The 18,150-nt window shown below is 35.6% G+C and overlaps 1 protein-coding gene across 1 annotated transcript; it reads right to left on the bottom strand.

Annotated features, from left to right (window-relative positions):
• Positions 14,194 to 17,038, bottom strand: LOC109821773 (protein FAR1-RELATED SEQUENCE 5-like). The gene is made up of 3 exons (XM_020387931.1): positions 16,143 to 17,038; positions 14,804 to 15,211; positions 14,194 to 14,716 (listed from the first exon to the last, which is right to left on the bottom strand). The coding sequence occupies exons 1-3, from the start codon at positions 17,036 to 17,038 to the stop codon at positions 14,194 to 14,196; spliced, it is 1,827 nt and encodes a 608-aa protein (XP_020243520.1).

Here is an 18,150-nt window from a genome sequence, read left to right as displayed (position 1 = left end):
AAATTGAGAGTGGTAGGATTAGACCCACTCATGCTTATACTAATTATCATCACCACTTGAAATTGAGAGTGGTAAAGTTGCATGTTTTAATCGTCGATTAGTGCTCATAGAAATCATACGAGACTATTAGTCCCGTATGTTTTCTGGAACCTGTTTTGGGTTTAACAAAACATACGGGACTACTAGTCCCGTACGTTTTGCAGATGCAATTAATGTGCTGACCCATTTCTATGGGACTACTAGTCACGTAGAAAAGTCAAACTATATAACCCATTTGTGCCCTAAATTCTGCTATTCCCCTTAAAATCTGAGTTCTCTCTCACTGATATCACTCTCAATCTCTTGACCTTCACTCCCAAACCCATCTCACTCCCTCTCAAACCTATCTCCCTCCCTCCCAAACCCATTGAAATCTCTCTCAAACCCGATTTCCACACCCAAACCCGTTCTCTCTCTCTCCTAAAGACAACTCACCCACTCCTCCCTCAAATCCGACGTCGAACTTGATCTCCGACGTAGGGGGCCATCTATACTCTCCGACGCCAAAGAGATCTAATTTCGTCAAGGTAACAATTTCATATTTTTTTCATAAATTTCTCCAATTTTGTTTAGTTAATATGTATATTTAGAGGTATATCTAGAGGAAATAATTAATTATGATCATCAATTTGTAAAATATCTAATTTGTATACATCAAATTTTAATTTTTCAGTTAAAATGGTGAATGGAATTCTGATTATTTGCTTATTCAATGGGATATTGAGTGTTAGAATGAATAATTTGCTTATATATGACGGAGGCTCTAGAAAAATGTTCATGTTGTCTAGAAATTACAATTTCGATGGAATGATGGAGCAAATATACAGAGTTACCAGAAAAAATGTTCATGTTGTCTAGAAATTACAATTTCGATGGAATGATGGAGCAAATATACAGAGTTACCAGAATTAATCATGCCGAAAATGCCATTAAAAATATACAGAGTTACCAGAATTAATCATGCCGAAAATGCCATTAAGGTCTTTTGTAATTGTCCAATAAACAAAAAAAAGAACAATTACTGTAGAGATCACCACTGATGAAGAATTGAATGAAATGACACAACTTGTGGATGACCAAATCACAATTGAGTTGTTCATTAAAAATATTCCAAAGTCTGGAGTTGTCGAAGTTTTGTATGCTCACGGAGGGTTCTCTCGCATGCTTGGAAGTGGTTTTTTCAATGTATTTATAAATACATTCTGACTGTTCAAATTCTAAGAGTTATTATCTTTATTTCTGATCGAATGAAAGGAATTCCACGAGCCTTGCATGAGGGGTGGAGTGCACCACATCATCACCGTTACTGCTTGCGGCATATAAGAGCTAATTTTAAGATAAAACATGGAGAGGTCAATTTATAAAATTTATTGTGGCAAGCCGGGTGTGCCACTGACTCACTTGTATATGAGCATCGTAGAGAGAAAATTAAATCCCTATAAGTTGAAGCACACAATTAGATTGAACAAAACTTGAAGCCGCAATACGAAGATCGATGGACATTATGTAAAAATGGTGGAGTGCGTTATTGTATGATGACGACTAATTATTCTAAAAGTTTTACTGGTGTACTTAAGGGTGCCTGTGCTATGTCAATTAGTGCCTTAGTTGCAAGGACGTTTTATAGATTGAACGCATACTTTCAAAAGAGACGGAGTGATGGTGCAAATTGGACGAGTAAGTATACTCCAAAAAATGAGTTAATGTTGCAGAAAAGGGTTGTGGCTGTAAGAATATGTAGAATTGAACCATTCAACGACAATGAATGGGAGGTCAAGGATCATGATGGCACTTACACCATTCATCTCTATGACCAAGAGTGTAGTTGTACTTGTAGCCTACCACAATTATAAAAACAACCATGTGAACATGTTTTAGCGGCTAGTTCCAGTCAGGGTGGTAGCGCTAGATTACCGTATGATCGGTATTGCTTAGCTTGATATTCAACAAATCATTATCGAAAGGCTTACAAAGAGAGTTTTCATCATTTCCGATGATACTCGTTATTGGCCTGCCGCTTATACAAAATATCTATTACCACCTTAAGTCAAAAGACAAGCAGGACGACCTCGATCTGTGCGCATCAGATGTACTATAGATCAAGGCTGGGAAGGAGGAGCATCATGAATCAGATGTGGAACATGTAGTCAATTAGGGCATAATAGGTCTTGTTGTCCATCAAGAACAAGTTTATAGCAATTAATTGGTAAAATATTTTATATTTACATTGTTAATTTTATTATTATGGTCATATACATTTGGTAGAATCCAAAAGAGGTAATCTTGACATGTTCAGGTATATACGCGATGCTCCCCGGGCCAGTTTCTGATGAAGTCCTCTATGATCACCTATGCCATCGTTCAGAGAGCATATCATTTATAGATGTACTATAGCTCTATGTTTTGAGTCATAAGTTTAGACTCGCATTATTTATTCATTGTGATATTCTAATATTTGTTTTTATTTTTGTGTAGAGAGGGCAAGAGTTGGTTACCATTATTTATTCATTGTGATATTCTAATATTTGTTTTTATTTTTGTGTAGAGAGGGCAAGAGTTGGTTATGATTGATCATAGCCTTGGGCATATGAATATTTGTTTTTATTTTTGTGTAGAGAGGGCAAGAGTTGGTTATGATTGATCATAGCCTTGGGCATATGTGTTGGCCGCTTGATGATCCTCGCATCATTGCCCTAATATTCTAAGTCGGTTTTCTGATTTGTTCACAATTGCGATGGATGAAGCTCGACTGGGCACTGATTAATGTGTTAATAGATAGGTGGAGGCCCAAGGCTAACACTTTTCATCTACGTGTTGGAGAGGAAACTATTACTCTTCAGGATGTAGTAGTGATCCTAGGACTCCGTATTGATGGTCCTTGTGTCATGGGGACAGATATGCATGTTTAGTGGAGAGTATGTGATAATTTGTTAGGACTATCATTGGAGTCCTTGCCTGGAGGGTATATTAGATTAAAGAGGCTAAAAGAGAATTTTGCAAACCCATTGCCACACGATGCATCAGAAGTCACGATCCAAGAATATGCTAGAGCATATATATTGCACATGATCGGGACGCTTCTTTTTCCCGATTCAAGTAAACATAAAGTGCATTTGACGTAAGACATGTCATAAATTGTTATTACTTTTATACTTTGATAAGAAGATTTTTTTCTCACTATTTTTAGAAAATATGACTAACGCAATTGATTTTTCAATAAGTGGTTACCACTTCTCAAAGACTTTGACGTGTGTGGGACATTATCCTGGGTAGTGTTGTTTTAGCATATCTATATTGAGAAATGTCAAAGGTTGCTTTAATGCAAAATAAAGAGCTCAAAGGCTATTTGACATTGTTACAAGTTTGGCATGAGAGAGGCTGGTTTTGAAACCGCGATTATGCGAGATCCGAGAGTTGGATGGACAGATTCCACTAGGCTGCAGGTAAAATTCGTCAAATTTAATCTCGTTTGGAATTTAATTTTTCATTTAAACTTTTAAACAAAAATCTATCATATATAAAACTTGCAGATAGAATGTCACTAAAGCATATAATGAGGTCCCGGCTAGACAGTTAGACTTTTACAGGGGCGCTCGACCGAATAAAATTTTTTCAGGTATGAATTTGAATTGCAATCGTTTAAAGCTATCGATATATTTCAAACAACATTAATATATGGATTATTTTGCAGTTCGAGTGGCAGCCATACACATCTTACCTACCTCGTCTACTGTTGATTTGTACGGAGGGACACAACATATGACGGTCCAGAGTTCCTCTCATTTGTTTCGAAATTATGGAGATGCACGTACCCGATCGTGTGTTTAGACAATTTGGATTCGCACAGCATGCTCCACAATTGGTCGAACAAATAGAGAGAAAGACGTCTAAAGGTGGACATCAGATTAACTGGCAGCGCACGCATCAATCATACATTGCTCGGTGGAATGATCGGTATCAACTTATTGTCGATCCGCTTTATCCTCCGATGGAGGAAGTTTATTACATAAGATGGTATTATGGGGTTATGCGGCGTTGGATAATCAACCAAACCACACCTCCAGTCGACAAAATCAAGATTCACAATCAACAATCTCGATATGTACTAAGAGGGTTAGATGAGAGGCGATGGGTAAGTAAATTGCGACAATTATAATAGATTTTTCGATTTTTGTGTTAGCTTTTGGTTTCTTATATGAAGCAATATTTTTATGTAATTGTAGATAGACGCATTGGACGAGGTAGTGAGGATTGCAAATGAGGGTATAACTACCACTACAGGAGATTTTGTGGACTATCGATATTGCAGTGGGTAGTGGTAAGAGTTCATAGATCTTTTCAACAAGCTCATGAGGATCAGCATGAAGGTCGTGAGCAGGTGGATCTTGAAGATACTACATATGTACGCTAACGTAGACGTGATAGATCTTACACGCACGATAATGAAGCTGGTCTGTCACAACAAGCTGGTCCGTCACAGTCCCACACACAACCGGAGAGCGAGCATATACAAGCTCAAGACGAAGGGGGCCACCGACGATCTCAGCGGGTGTGAAAACCGAGACAACGAGGGAGGGTGTGGATTTTTTCTTTGTTAGTTTTTCCATGCAGATTATATATTGTCGTATAGATTTATTGATGCATTTGGATTTGTTATACTTAGACTACATATTATCATATGGTTAGACTTAATGCATTTGGAATTATTTTGTGCTGATGTGAATTTTGGTAGAAATTTGGATGTGATGTTGTGTATTTCGTCGGATTATGTATTGTGATGATGTATTATGTTGTGATAATGTGTATTTTTTAGATTTGTGTTGTAATGTTCTAATTTTATAACTTTTATCATTGTATACAATGTTAGATGATATATTATAGCGAAAATTTTGGTTGTATGCGAAGCTCGAGGGTCATGCATGTTTTGTACATGTTTTGCCTCAGCCCAGCAAACATACGGGACTAATAGTCCCGTATGTTTGCTAGGCAGAGGTAATTTGCCCCTACAAAATGTACGAGACTAGTAGTCCCGTATGTTTGCTGGGCAGAGGTAAATTGTCTCTACAAAACGTATGGGACTAGTAGTCCTGTATAATTGTTGGGGCCTCTGCAAAACATAAGGGACTAATAGTCCCGTACGTTTTGTTGAACACAAAAGAGGTCTCATAAAACATACGGAACTAGTAGTCACGTATGTTTTCTATGAGCACTAATTCATGATTAGTGCCCTTAAAAACATACGGGACTAATAGTCCCGTATGTTTTCAATGGGCATTTTTCAAAATCGATCTATTTTTGGCATGTTGGCCAAAAAGAGGTCGATTTTGCTAAATATTTAGCAAAAGTGGTCTATTTTCAAAATTTATGTTGGATTTAAATCTAATTAAATCTATTTGTGGGCACATATGTTACATCAATGTGTGTTGCTATCTTGGATCAATGAGTATTTAAATATGTCATAGGTTAATTGTGCAAATATCAACTTGTAATTATAATTTGATGAGGGGCAAAATTATAAAAGTATAACATCTATAAATAAGGGGTTATGGTCCCTAATCTAGGGTTAACATTCTCTATTCTTTTATCCCCATCTAAAAAGATTCTTAAAGACAGACCCTCAAGATTAGAAGATCGTCGAAACCCCAATTCAGATATGTACAATGGATTCAGGTATAGCTTTCGCTCTTGTTCTCGTTAATCTCTTTGGATTAATCATGGTTATTTAGATCGATTAAGTTCAACAAGTAGTATCAGATCCACCGTGATTATTTCTTAGGGATTTAAGATGGAAATTAGGGTTATTTTGATCTTAATTTGTTTAATTAAGCATTGTTGCACTGATGAACAGTAAAAAAATTCCTGTTCTGCTTCGTTTTTCCTTCGGTTGTTTGGATCTGGATAATTTCATGAATCTGGATCAAATTATTGATAAAAATCGAGTGCGGAAGATCAATTTTATTTGGTTTGGCCGACGTTCACTTAGGCTCCTCACCAGTGATGTTTCTGCTGGCGACCCCCGCTGTCAAATGAAGACAGTGGCGACGGCATCAGGAAACCCTAGGGTTTCAACCCTAGGGTGTAGGAGCCCAAGCAATGGCAGTGGTAGATCATAACGAAACCCTAAAGGGAATCGTGCAGGAGCCCAAGTTGCCAAGTTGCGGCGGTTTCAAAACCCTAAGGGGTGGAGAAAATCGTGCGGGAATTAGGGCTTGAGGACTTACCTGAAATCAGGCAAGCCTCGTCGGCAATTCTACAGGCTAGGTTGAATGTTAAATTCAGGAGAGCCTCGATGCGGTTGGCGAGCTTCGAAATTTTAGACGAACCTCGTGTTCGATTCAGGCAAACATCGGTTCGAAGTCAAGCGAACTTCGTGTTCGCAGTGTGCGAGCTTGGTCTCGAACATCAAGTGAACTTCGTGTTCACTGTAGGCGAGCTTGGTCTCGATTCAGGCGAGTTCAAATCGATCTCGATTCAGGCGAGGACGAGTCTTGACTACAAGCGAGCTCAACCCTCAACTTTAGGCGAGCTTGGTTGCGAATCAGGCGAGCTTCGATGTGGTTTCAAGCGAACACAAATTTTTCGGGCAAGCTATTTTGGCAAGCTTGAGATTTCTCGTTGGCTAAATGATAGCTGCGGGCGATCTTATTTAAGTTAGGGCACAGGCCAAGCCCACTAAAGAAATTTGGTTATGGGCCTGTTTTATTTGATTCAGGCCAAAGCCCTCGTAATCATTTTCTTTAAGTTGGGCCTGTAACTGAATACAGTTTAGATTATTTGATTCAGTCAACTTCCTCACTCCTCCTGGAGAGGCTAGATCTACTCTTAGGCCGGCAGACATTCTTGTCTACAATTGGAGCGGGGGGAAGCATGCTTGTGTTGATCTCACAGGGGTGTCTCCGTTGGTGGGGTTTGGTAATGGAGAGTTCAAGGTTGGGCATGCAGCAGATAGAGCAGCAGAGGCAAAGGTGGACAAACATGATCAAGCTTGCAAGGACAACCACCACAGCTTCATCCCGTTCACTTTCGATACGTTTGGTTTCCTTGCAGCTGATGCGGTGGAGTTCCTAAGGAGGGTACAGAAATTCATGAATAAGAATGTGGCGACAGCAGGGTCCGCTGAGTATGTGTTTCGTAGGTTGGGTTTTGCAATTCAGAAAGGATTAGCGGCGCAGCTTGTTGCCCGCTTGTCATCATCACATGTGTAATTGTTTATCGCATTAATATCATTTTCCTTTTATCAAATAATATTAATAAAGAAATCTATTTTAACCGTTCAAGGAAATTTTAGTATCTTATTCAAATCAAATTTGAATTAAATTTAGTAGTTAATCAATTATTTAATTCAATTAATATGACACTAAGGTATTAAGGTTGTCTTTCATTCTAAATGATTGATTGAAACAAGATGTTGCTAAAGTAACCTCTCTTATGTAGATTATTCATGAGGAATGTTAGATGGTTGTGTGTATGTTTTCGTGTAAATATTTAATCGGCCCAAAGAAAGGTTAATATTTATTTAGACTGCATACACATCTGCGATGATAAATGTGTGATAATTATAAGGTTTACATGTGAATAATGAATCAATCCAAAGAGAGTTTCATTGTTTTATATGAGTTATTGTTAGTGTTTGATCATTGTAACAAGATATCGCTTGCAATTAATATTACTGTCCAAAGACTTGATATTAATATTGTACCAGATATCTTGAGATGATATTTGTCATTATTTGAATTTTATTGATTACTAATTATGGTTAACAATGTGAATTTTTTTTATTTATTTTAGCTAAGAGACAAGTGTCCCACATTATGCGTAATCGAGTCAGTACTTTAAGATAATCAAAGGCCCAATTCAATCGACTCGATGCACCGACATCTTGCGAGGACAATTCGAAAGGCATTACGTGGCCAAGGAGACTGCTTAATCACCCCACTCGACCGACTAATCGGCTGACATCTTGTGAAGGCGACTCAAATGTGATACTTCTTAACCACTGGACGAGTAGAAAGACGATGAAACAACTCAAGCCCCCTCCCGCGCACTAGCAACCAATCACCTCATAATAAAAGTCATTAAATGCATTATGGGCGCCATCATTCCTCTGCCCTAAATAGTCTTTATGACACATCGGACCACGCTGGCACCTCACACCCCAATCACTTTACATTAAATGTCGAAGTGACATCTTATCCACTCGTTGACCGACACCTGTAAAGCAGAGGCTGACATGACCGTCATCCCATACTCGGTCGAAGTTATCATTCTATTCTTCTACCACTACTATAAGTAGGGATACTATTTTCAATAATGAGGTAATATTTTTACCTCTACCCACTGTGCTTAAGAACTACTACAGTTCATTTTACTTCTCCACTCATGCAAATTAATCACTGACTTGATCGTCGGAGGAATAACCGGGGAATCCAACCCCGCTCTCTTACAATTTGCTAATTGTGCTGGGAAGAACAACTTACTCTAGAACCGGATATTCGGAGGGTTGGAGGACCTACGTCAACCTAATCACTTCTTTCATTTGACTATTTGATATCAGCTATCAACACCAAGTTATATGTGCAATAATTAAATCTATTAATATTTCATAAATATGACATAATTTGTATTGGATGTTCAAAGGCATATAATTACTCTTCCATTACTCTTCCAGCAGGATCTCCATCACCAACAACCTCTCATCGCCATCCATATCAAGCTTTGTAAAACTCTTCATCAACTCCATCAAAACCTCCCCCTCAACAACAAAAACCTCCAAAAGCCTAATAAGCTCATCATAGTCCGTAGTCTCACCATGGACAAAGCATCAAGATCGACAGCGCGGTCTTCTCTTAACTCTAGCACGCATCTTGGTGCAACTGTGGCTCTTAGCCGAGAGTTGGCAGTAGTACAAGATCCTTGCAAGATGTCGATGACGATGCACCGAAGTTGGGTTTATGCAACCTTTCCCGTTTGGGTCGACGACTCTGAAAAGACGATAGACTTTGGAATATAACTCCCTATTTTTACTACTATTAGGTTTTCATTTGTTATGGTCAGCTTCCTTCTCTTTCTCCCTGAGGAAGAAGAAAGAGAAGGAAGCTGACGATAACAAACAAAAACCTAAAAGGAGTACAAACACAGATCCCAAACAACCAAGCATTGTGATCTACTTATCTCTTGAGTACGAAAATAATAAGCATAAGACTAATGTCAAGAAAGGGTTTTGATTTTTTTATGTAAAGTCTAGTAATAGTCGGTATATGAATAGAGGAAAAAGACAGAAGATCGAAGAAAGATTGTTGTGAAATGATCTTGCGGAATTTCTCAGCATCTATCTCTAATAATAAGAGTAAGTTACACTAAACCACATTAATTTTCAACATTTTTTTAGTAAACCCCTAATATATAACTTCCAAAATCACATTGAACCCACCATCAACTCTCCCCATAAAGGTTTAGATCCCACTAATCATGAATTCATAGCGGATTTTTACAAAATTAACACTATTGTGTGAGTGTAATGGTTAGGATCTTCAACATAACTATCAAAAAATCACACGAAAACCCCAATAACTTATACGATTGCGGATAACACCCAATAAATTTTTGCATTTTACAGATAAACACCATAAATTAGAAAAAAACAACACAAATAGTCGGAAAATTTCAGCCAAAAAACTATTAAGGAATAGGACCCCAAGATGGGCGCGAGCAAGAGGAAAACAAATGACAAAAATGAGAGATTTTTATTTTAGGATGGAAAAATATAAAAAAGGACATAAGGAGTTTTTTTAAAATAATTTAAGGAGTATTTTGATCTTTTTAAGTCATGTGGGTTTCACGTGCCACGTTAGATGTAATGATATCAATTTTTGGGGTTTTTTTGCAAAAACTATTGAGGGTCGAATTGCAATTTTGAAAGTTCTTGCAGGTTTCAGTGTGATTTCGAAAGTTATTGGGGTTTCATTGCAAAACATTGATAGTTCATTGATTTTAGTGTAATTTACCCAAAATAATAATAAACTAATTTTAAGTAACCAAAATTAATGAGATAATTCACACAAAATAACGTTAAATATTACTTTCAAAAAATTTAATGAACTTCTATAAAGGATAATATTTTGATCTTAATAAGCTCAACTTAATAGAATATAATACACAAATAATAATATATCTTATCGATAAAATCATAAGCCGCGAGTCACATTATCGACTCCTCTATACAAATGAGAGAACCCAAGATTCACTATTCATGTTAAAGTAGCATTATTACTGTAGCAAATAAGATACTGTAGCGTTTTTTTAAAAAAATCGTTGTAGCACACGAGAATACCGTAACATTTTAAAAAACTATAGCAGAGACGGGAACTGTAGCAAGGTGAAAATTTTAAAAAAATTGCTGTAGCATAAAAATCGGGATTACTATAGCGAGAAAAAAATGATATGTCATGCTTTGCATGACGTTCACGACTAGTTACACTACATACTAAAACATATACTAAAACAGTAGTCTAGTTGCTCGTTTGGCATCTTCTTCCTCTTCAAGTCATCAAATCCTAATTTCTGTAGTCTAGGTATACTTGATGCGTCAAAGTCTTGCCTTTTATATATAGTGTGTTTCGTAAATTATAATTACTCCAAAAAGTAAATAGGTTATTTTTTTCCTTCGATTTTGTTGATAATGAAGAACATTATGTTATTACCAAGTTACAAAATTTTAAAAGAAAACAAAACAAATTTAATTACAACAAACAACAAATATAATTACATAACTTGTGTTATAACTTATAACTGTACTTACAATCAACCACCGCGTTCTGAAACTTGGGACAATTTGTTTTATGATGTATTCAAGGCTTACTTATAATTCACTTTAGTACCTCAAAGTTTACCGCTTCTTATCTCTTTGATACCCTCAAAATATTTTTAACACTTTGATACTTCTAATTTACCTAGTTGTTAGGGACCTAAACAAACTCAATGTTTCTAGTAGCAATTGAAGGGAAGAAGCAGAAAACAATGATAAAAATTTAACAATGAAGGGAATAAGCATGTCATACAAATTTAACAACAAATCTTATGAAATCTGGATGAAGATATCCCTCTTTTATATATAATAATGAGAAATTAGTGAATTACTCTATAGTAACAAAACAATGGCACCTAAGCGCATAAAACAATGCAACATGTCATATTCCTTTTTGCCAACGTGAACACATTATCCTATCAGAAGATTGACATGTAGACACATAATCCTATATTCACCTTCATCATCAAATTAAATCTATACATAATTAGAAAATTTTAATTAAGTGTAACCAAATATTTCGCAATCTTAATTGAATTATAATTCTCTTTTCTTTTAGGGGTTTTTCTATATGTAACCATCACAAAAAAAAAAGAAGAACCCAACCCCCCAAACAAACCAACAAACAAGTGCTTCATTCACCCATTTTTTCAATTTTACTCAAAAGGATCAACGAAGAATATTCATTCAAGTTAATGAAGTCTTTTTACAAGTTACTAATCTATCCTCTTAATAAATTAATTTAATAATTCAATAGAAAATCAACAACTCCAACATCCCACAAATCTCATGTGTTTAAGTAATCATCATCAAACAATAACCGGCTTCGTCGGTGTTTCGTGGGTGGCGACTTTGCTTCGTGAATGTGAGATCTTGCGAAATTTAGGTGAGAAGGAAAAAAAAGAGAGGAAGCGCCACCATTGTTGAACACATCGCATCCTTTAAAAATAAAAAATATATGTATATATAAAAAATAAAGCGCCACCATGTTGAACACATCGCATGCTTTCATCCTCTGCCATCATCAAGTCCTCCCCTGAGTAATGTTTTATCTTTGAAAACTCTACTGGTCGTCGATTAGAAATGGTCAAACTGAGAGCTTGTATGAAACGGATCCGCTCGATGCAGTATCATTTGATATCATCGATCCTAACTAATGGCTGTGATATTAGCTTTCATTCGTTAAAATACCACAGTGAGTTCCGAGTCCCTCTGCTGGCTCTTTCCGGTGTTAGTCCCTTATTCCTATTTTGAAATCAGACCCTCAAATCTTTGGGAATTTTTTATTAAGTTCCTCAATTCTTTACCAATTTTCAAATGAGTCCCTCGCATCTCCAAATTTGCTTATTGGTCACCCATTTTTAAATTAGCAAATCAATGGTAGAACTAGAAATTGAAAGGATTAATTTGAAACAAGTTATGAGCATTGAAGTAGCTAATAGAAAGTTTAGTAATTTTTTTGAACCAATTTTCCTGTAATTACTACTTCTACTCTTGATTGGACGGATTCATTTCAAAATAACTTAAGATAATAGGGATCTAATAGTAATTTCAATGATTTACAGGAATAATTTTAGAATAACTTAAGAATTGAGGAATTTAATAGCTATTTTGAATGATTTGAGGGACAAATTCAAAATATGGAATATTTTGGGGATTAATATCCACAAACTCCTATGTTCCTTCAATCTAATCTAGATAATATTTGTTTAAAATTGAGAATGATCTATTTTACAAGGAGTCCAACTATATCCACTCCCAAACAGTAACTTTGGGTGGTGGATGGACGAAATTGCCCTTTATTGTTAATTAAGCTTACATCGACCATTAAATGCTTCTCATTAAGGTTCATTAATTCGGTTCATTAATTCTGAGTCCACAGTCCTCTTTTCGCTGCTGAGCATAATCGGACACCGGACACCGTGTCCGGTGGGTTATAAATTTTTTTATTTTGTTTTATTAACTAATTCCATTTTAATTGTGTATTTAAAATCCGTGTTAGACTATAATCCGTGTCGGTTTATAATCCGTGGGTCATAAAAAAATCATTGAAGTGTTATTAAAAAAATTAATTTTTTTTAGAACATATATAAATGTTGGTTTAATTTTAATATAATTTGAATTTTTAAAATCGTTAATAAAATTTGTTTAAGTGTTTAAAATGTTTGAAGTGTTAGACTATAATGAAGGATAATAATAAAATTTATTAGAAAATCAAAGTATTAATCTACTCAACGAAATACATCAATTTTTTTTCGATCCTAATTAATTGTTCTTTCTTCTTCTTGTTGATGCTCGACGTTCTCCATCTTCATTGTGGAGACGGTTAAAGTGACTGATCGAGAATGCAAATTGTGCATCTAAACCATCTGCAGATTTGTCGTGATGGTCGTTCCAGTAAAATGCTATGGGTGGTACCGGATGATCCCCTGGTTTCATATGCAACTGGAAAAAAATGTACAAATATTGAAGTTATATTCTTATATAAAAAATTAAAGTTAAAATTCAACTTGTTTATATGATCGTCGACTAGTGTAATTTTCTTACCAAAATCCAATGATCATTGCTAAGATGTCCGCACACCACCTTTCGGGTTGGAGGTCCTTGTGTTTCATCTAATATCGCTGGCAGACAAGTATTTCCTCCATGTTCACTGAATGTCATGAAAAAAACATTATATGTTGTTGCAATTACGTGACCGCAATCCGATACCGCCATCCAGTAATCATCATCCGCTGGTCCATGGTAGTGAGCAATCGATTGGATGAGATTAGTCACATTAGAACTCCTCGCACTCCTCCCACCTAAGATTCGAGCGTACAAGGCGCTTCTATTCTGTAGATCTGCTACTAAGTCTTGTCTAACTTTAACCCAATCATCTTCTGTTCCATAAATTGCTAGAGCCACCGCTCTAAATCCACAATTTCCGTCTGCCGCTACATCTGTGCATTGATCTATGTATTTTCTAATGTAGGGCGGGAATTCTCTCTCAAATACAGAATTCTTAAAGATGAACGTGGTGCCTTTGGAAGAAGGGGTTGACATTGGAGGCCTTGAGCATGGAGGATTTGGAGAAGATGGTGATACTGGTGGCCCCGTACGTTGGAATGTGCTCATTGGACTCCCCTGTGATTCAGAGATAGAAGCAACACGTCCAGGGCCCTTTACAAATGCATAGGTTGACAATGTTAAATTGAGAATAATAAATTAGTAACTAATATAAATCATAATTTTCAAATATAGAAATTCATAAGTTATGTAGTATTACCTTTTTGTTTAGAGACTTTTTAAATTTGTACTGTTTCACAACCCTCTCCCACGCCGAAGGTACACGGAGACTAGATAGCTTTTTACCCTTGGTTTTCTTTTTTAGCAGTAGGAGGTGTAGTAATATCAGGGACTTCTTCGAACAATGCCCTCCTCACTAGATTTGGTGGAGTCGGGGATCCATCCGCGGCATCATTAGGAAATATTGGAAACTGAATATCTAACTTTTTCCAATAATCATGTATTTGATCCAACGGAATGCTATACCCATTTATGATGTAGTACTGAAGCTCATGTGCGCACGGTAGACCATGAGTTCTCCTTAGGTAGCAACCACACGTTGTTGGATCCTGACCCATTTCTTGTAAAACTTGCATTTCTTTCCTTATGAGGCCGAATGCTTTAAACGTGATTGATCTGTTCAGATTAACAAACAACGTATCTCCAAGGGTGTCTGTGTTGGATTTAGTAGCGTTAACTCTCGCTACTTTCTTAATCTCACAGATTTGGCCTTCCATCACCTTGTGAAGTTTCTCCAGTACGGTATCGAATGGGTACCGACCACCATCTAAATGTCGTTTGACGCGATGATGTTCTCCTTCGACCCTGCATTACCAATTGAACTTGAATATTAATTATTAATGTTGACTACATGTAACGATTATTTAGTCACGTAAATCTCACAAGGCTTACCTATTTGTTGTGTAGCTTCCGAAGTGAAAATAGTGGTCGATGTAAGCTGACAGGATTTTTTGGGAATGCGGACTAATCCATGTGTCAATGCAGTAGTTCAGCAATGCTCCCCAATTCGAGTAATGTGCTGCCAGACGTCCCCATCTATCATTAAAGTCATCTATGGTCGGTGCACTTATCGCCCAATTCCAACGAAATTTAAATCCTTCTGCCGCCTCTTTTAAAAAACCAGGTTGCTGCAGTGCTCGTTGTAGCACGCATTGCTCAATGTGACGGCGACACAAATGATGCCTGGATTCCGGGAAAACATACTCGACAGCATGCATCAAGGCGTAATCTCGGTCTGTTACAATGACATTAGGTGTCACTTGGCTAACGAACAAAGTACGGATAAACTGTAACACAAACCTGCAAAATAATATAACATTAATAATTTTAAATTTAAACGTAGGACAAAATAACTGTACTAAATAATTGTCAATTGTAATTTATAACAACAAATTAACATAATAACAATATTAATGACAATACTACAATAACAATGTTAATAACAATAATAATACTATAATAAGTCCTAATTAAACAATATAATAATTTTCATAACAGTAACAACTCCTAATAATACTATAATAAGTTCTAATTAAACAATATAACAATAAAAAAATAACAATATAATAATGTTCATAAAAATAATAACTCCTAATTATACAATACTAATAATGTTCAATAAAAATAATAACTCCTAATTAAACAATTCTAATAATGTTCATAAAAATAATAACTCCTAATTAAACAATACTAATAATGTTCAATAAAAATAATAACTCCTAATTAAACAATTCTAATAATGTTCATAAAAATAATAACTCCTAATTAAACAATACTAATAATGTTCCAATAAAAATAATAACTCCTAATTCAACAATTCTAATAATGTTCATAAAAATAATAACTCCTAATTAAACAATACTAATAATGTTCCAATAAAAATAATAACTCCTAATTCAACAATTCTAATAATGTTCATAAAAATAATAACTCCTCCTAATTAAACAATTCTAATAATGTTCATAAAAATAATAACTCCTCCTAATTAAACAATTCTAATAATGTTCATAAAAATAATAACTCCTCCTAATTAAACAATTCTAATAATGTTCATAAAAATAATAACTCCTAATTAAACAATACTAATAATGTTCATAACAATATTAACTCCTCCTAAATATTCAATTTAACATTATTCATAACATTGACAAACAATTGTACTAAATAATGTTAATTAACAATTTTAAATTTAAACATATGAAAAAAAATTAAAATTCATTAAGACACAAACCTGTAGTTTTCTTGTCTCTCATTTCGCATGAATGCGTAGGCGATAGTGAACGTTTTGTCCGTACTTGTTGCACCGACCACTTCTAGTAGAGGTATGTCATACTCATTGGTGTTGTACGTACAATCAATCATCATGACTTCCGGATATGCATTCACCATCACAAAAGAAGCCGGGTGGCAGAAAACAATATCTCCAAGTTCGGAAGATTCATCAGCAGTCCGAACGTCGTACATGTAGTTCAATTGCCTGAGTAAATGGATGAAATTATTCATCGGGGTCCGACCTTCTCTTTTCTGGGCACGCACCTTACTGACAGCATTGTAAACTTGTTTCTGACACGATTTGTTCTCCGGATCAGCCCTTTTCATGGACGCCAACATATTACTCGGGCTTAAATTAAAATTCTCTTGCTCCCTAATAACTTCAAGTTGAATAGGGGATATTTTACCTAAACGAGATCCCACAGCATGAGACGGGAATGGATGGTTGTGTCTCCCCTCCCGGACTTCAAAGTACCAGCGCCCTCCAGGGTACTCCATTCCGTCCAACCAAAATGGACAATTATTTTTTGTCGTTTTAGTGGACCTAGTTCCAGTAACCTTTTTTGGTCTGTATCCGCCACCTTGGCTACATAAATATCGAACTTTGGGCCGTCGGCCGTCTTTTCCCTTCGAATCACGAATTGCCAAAGTAACGTTCCTCAAGCCAGCAACATATCTTACATGAGCATCCATGTCCTCTCTACTAGCAAAACCTCCTTCCGGATTACCGAAATCGGTTGAAATGTCTTCAAACTCTACATATGAACTATGATCCTGGAATGGATCACTTTGTGTTTCGTCGATGACGAATTCAACTTCATCAAGATTTATGGAGTTGTAATCTCCAGAATTCATATTGTTTGTGATTGTAATTGTAAGTGATTGAGTTGTGAGTGTGATTTGAAAAACTTAAACTGTTGGCCTTTTTATAGGTAAAAATCTAAGAGGTCAAAATCAATTTTGACATTTTGAGTGCTCAAATCAAATTAGTAAAAAATTCTGAGTGGTGTAATTTATTTTTGAAAAAAACAATTTTTGAAAAAAACGATTTTATGTAATTTGTGTAAATTGTATTGGAAATGAAAATTGTATTGGAAATGAAAATTGTTATAAAAATTCAAAATCGGAATTCGAAGCCAACCGGACACCATAAAAATTCGCAATCCGGTTAGTGGCTAAAATCGTTATTTTTACTTAAATGCATAACCAATGTTTCAAATTACGTTGCAGTCAATGAGATCCATTGTAAAAATTATGTTTCAAATCGTAAAAATTAAATAATAGTGTTAGTTTGTTATTTTTACTTAAATGCATAACCAATGTTTCAAATTACGTTGCAGTCAATGTTTCAAATCGTAAAAATTGTTATGGATCTCATTTACTAAGAAACATATCCCAAGAAACAAATCCGGTTAGTGCTAAAATCGAGTATTAATTACGTTGAAAATTGTTATGGATCTCATTTACTAAGAAACATATCCCAAGAAACAAATCCGGTTAGTGCTAAAATCGAGTATTAATTACGTTGCATTTAATAACACAACATATCCCAAGAAACAAATCCGGTTAGTGCTAAAATCGAGTATTAATTACGTTGCATTTAATAACACAAAGGCATTTAATAACACAAGGGCAACAAAAGGGCATTTTTGACAATCCAACTCCCAAAATTACTGTTTGGGAGTGGATATAGCAAATGTGATTGGTATAAATCATTGGTCTATTCATATTCAAAAGAAAGTGGAGTATATAAACAATAAAAAAAAGTAGCAGAAGGCTAGAAAAAGGAGTTTCAGTGTAATACAACTCAAAAAGGCTAGAAAAGGAGTTTTACTATTACACAATTTAGAAGAATAACTAAAAGGAGATTAAAAAAACACCCATAAATGCGAAATCACACTAATCCATACAAGCATGGGCATAACACTTGTCAAAGTATAATGAAATAAGAACTTTCAGGGTCCCAA

The sequence above is a fragment of the Asparagus officinalis genome, chromosome 8, assembly GCF_001876935.1.
Source record: "Asparagus officinalis chromosome 8, Aspof.V1, whole genome shotgun sequence".
NCBI classification, from domain to species: Eukaryota; Viridiplantae; Streptophyta; class Magnoliopsida; order Asparagales; family Asparagaceae; genus Asparagus; species Asparagus officinalis.
Note: the sequence above shows the minus strand (reverse complement) of the source record. Positions and strands in the feature narration are given on the sequence as shown.

What these genes read in the sequence shown, in the direction of transcription:
- LOC109821773 (XM_020387931.1), bottom strand. Translation starts at nt 17,038, where the DNA reads ATGAATTCTGGAGATTACAACTCCATAAATCTTGATGAAGTTGAATTC. An exon ending in GAGAGACAAGAAAACTACAG is followed by an intron (nt 15,212 to 16,142) that starts GTTTGTGTCTTA and finishes ATTATTTTGCAG; the next exon opens with GTTTGTGTTACAGTTTATCC. An exon ending in GGAAGCTACACAACAAATAG is followed by an intron (nt 14,717 to 14,803) that starts GTAAGCCTTGTG and finishes TTGGTAATGCAG; the next exon opens with GGTCGAAGGAGAACATCATC.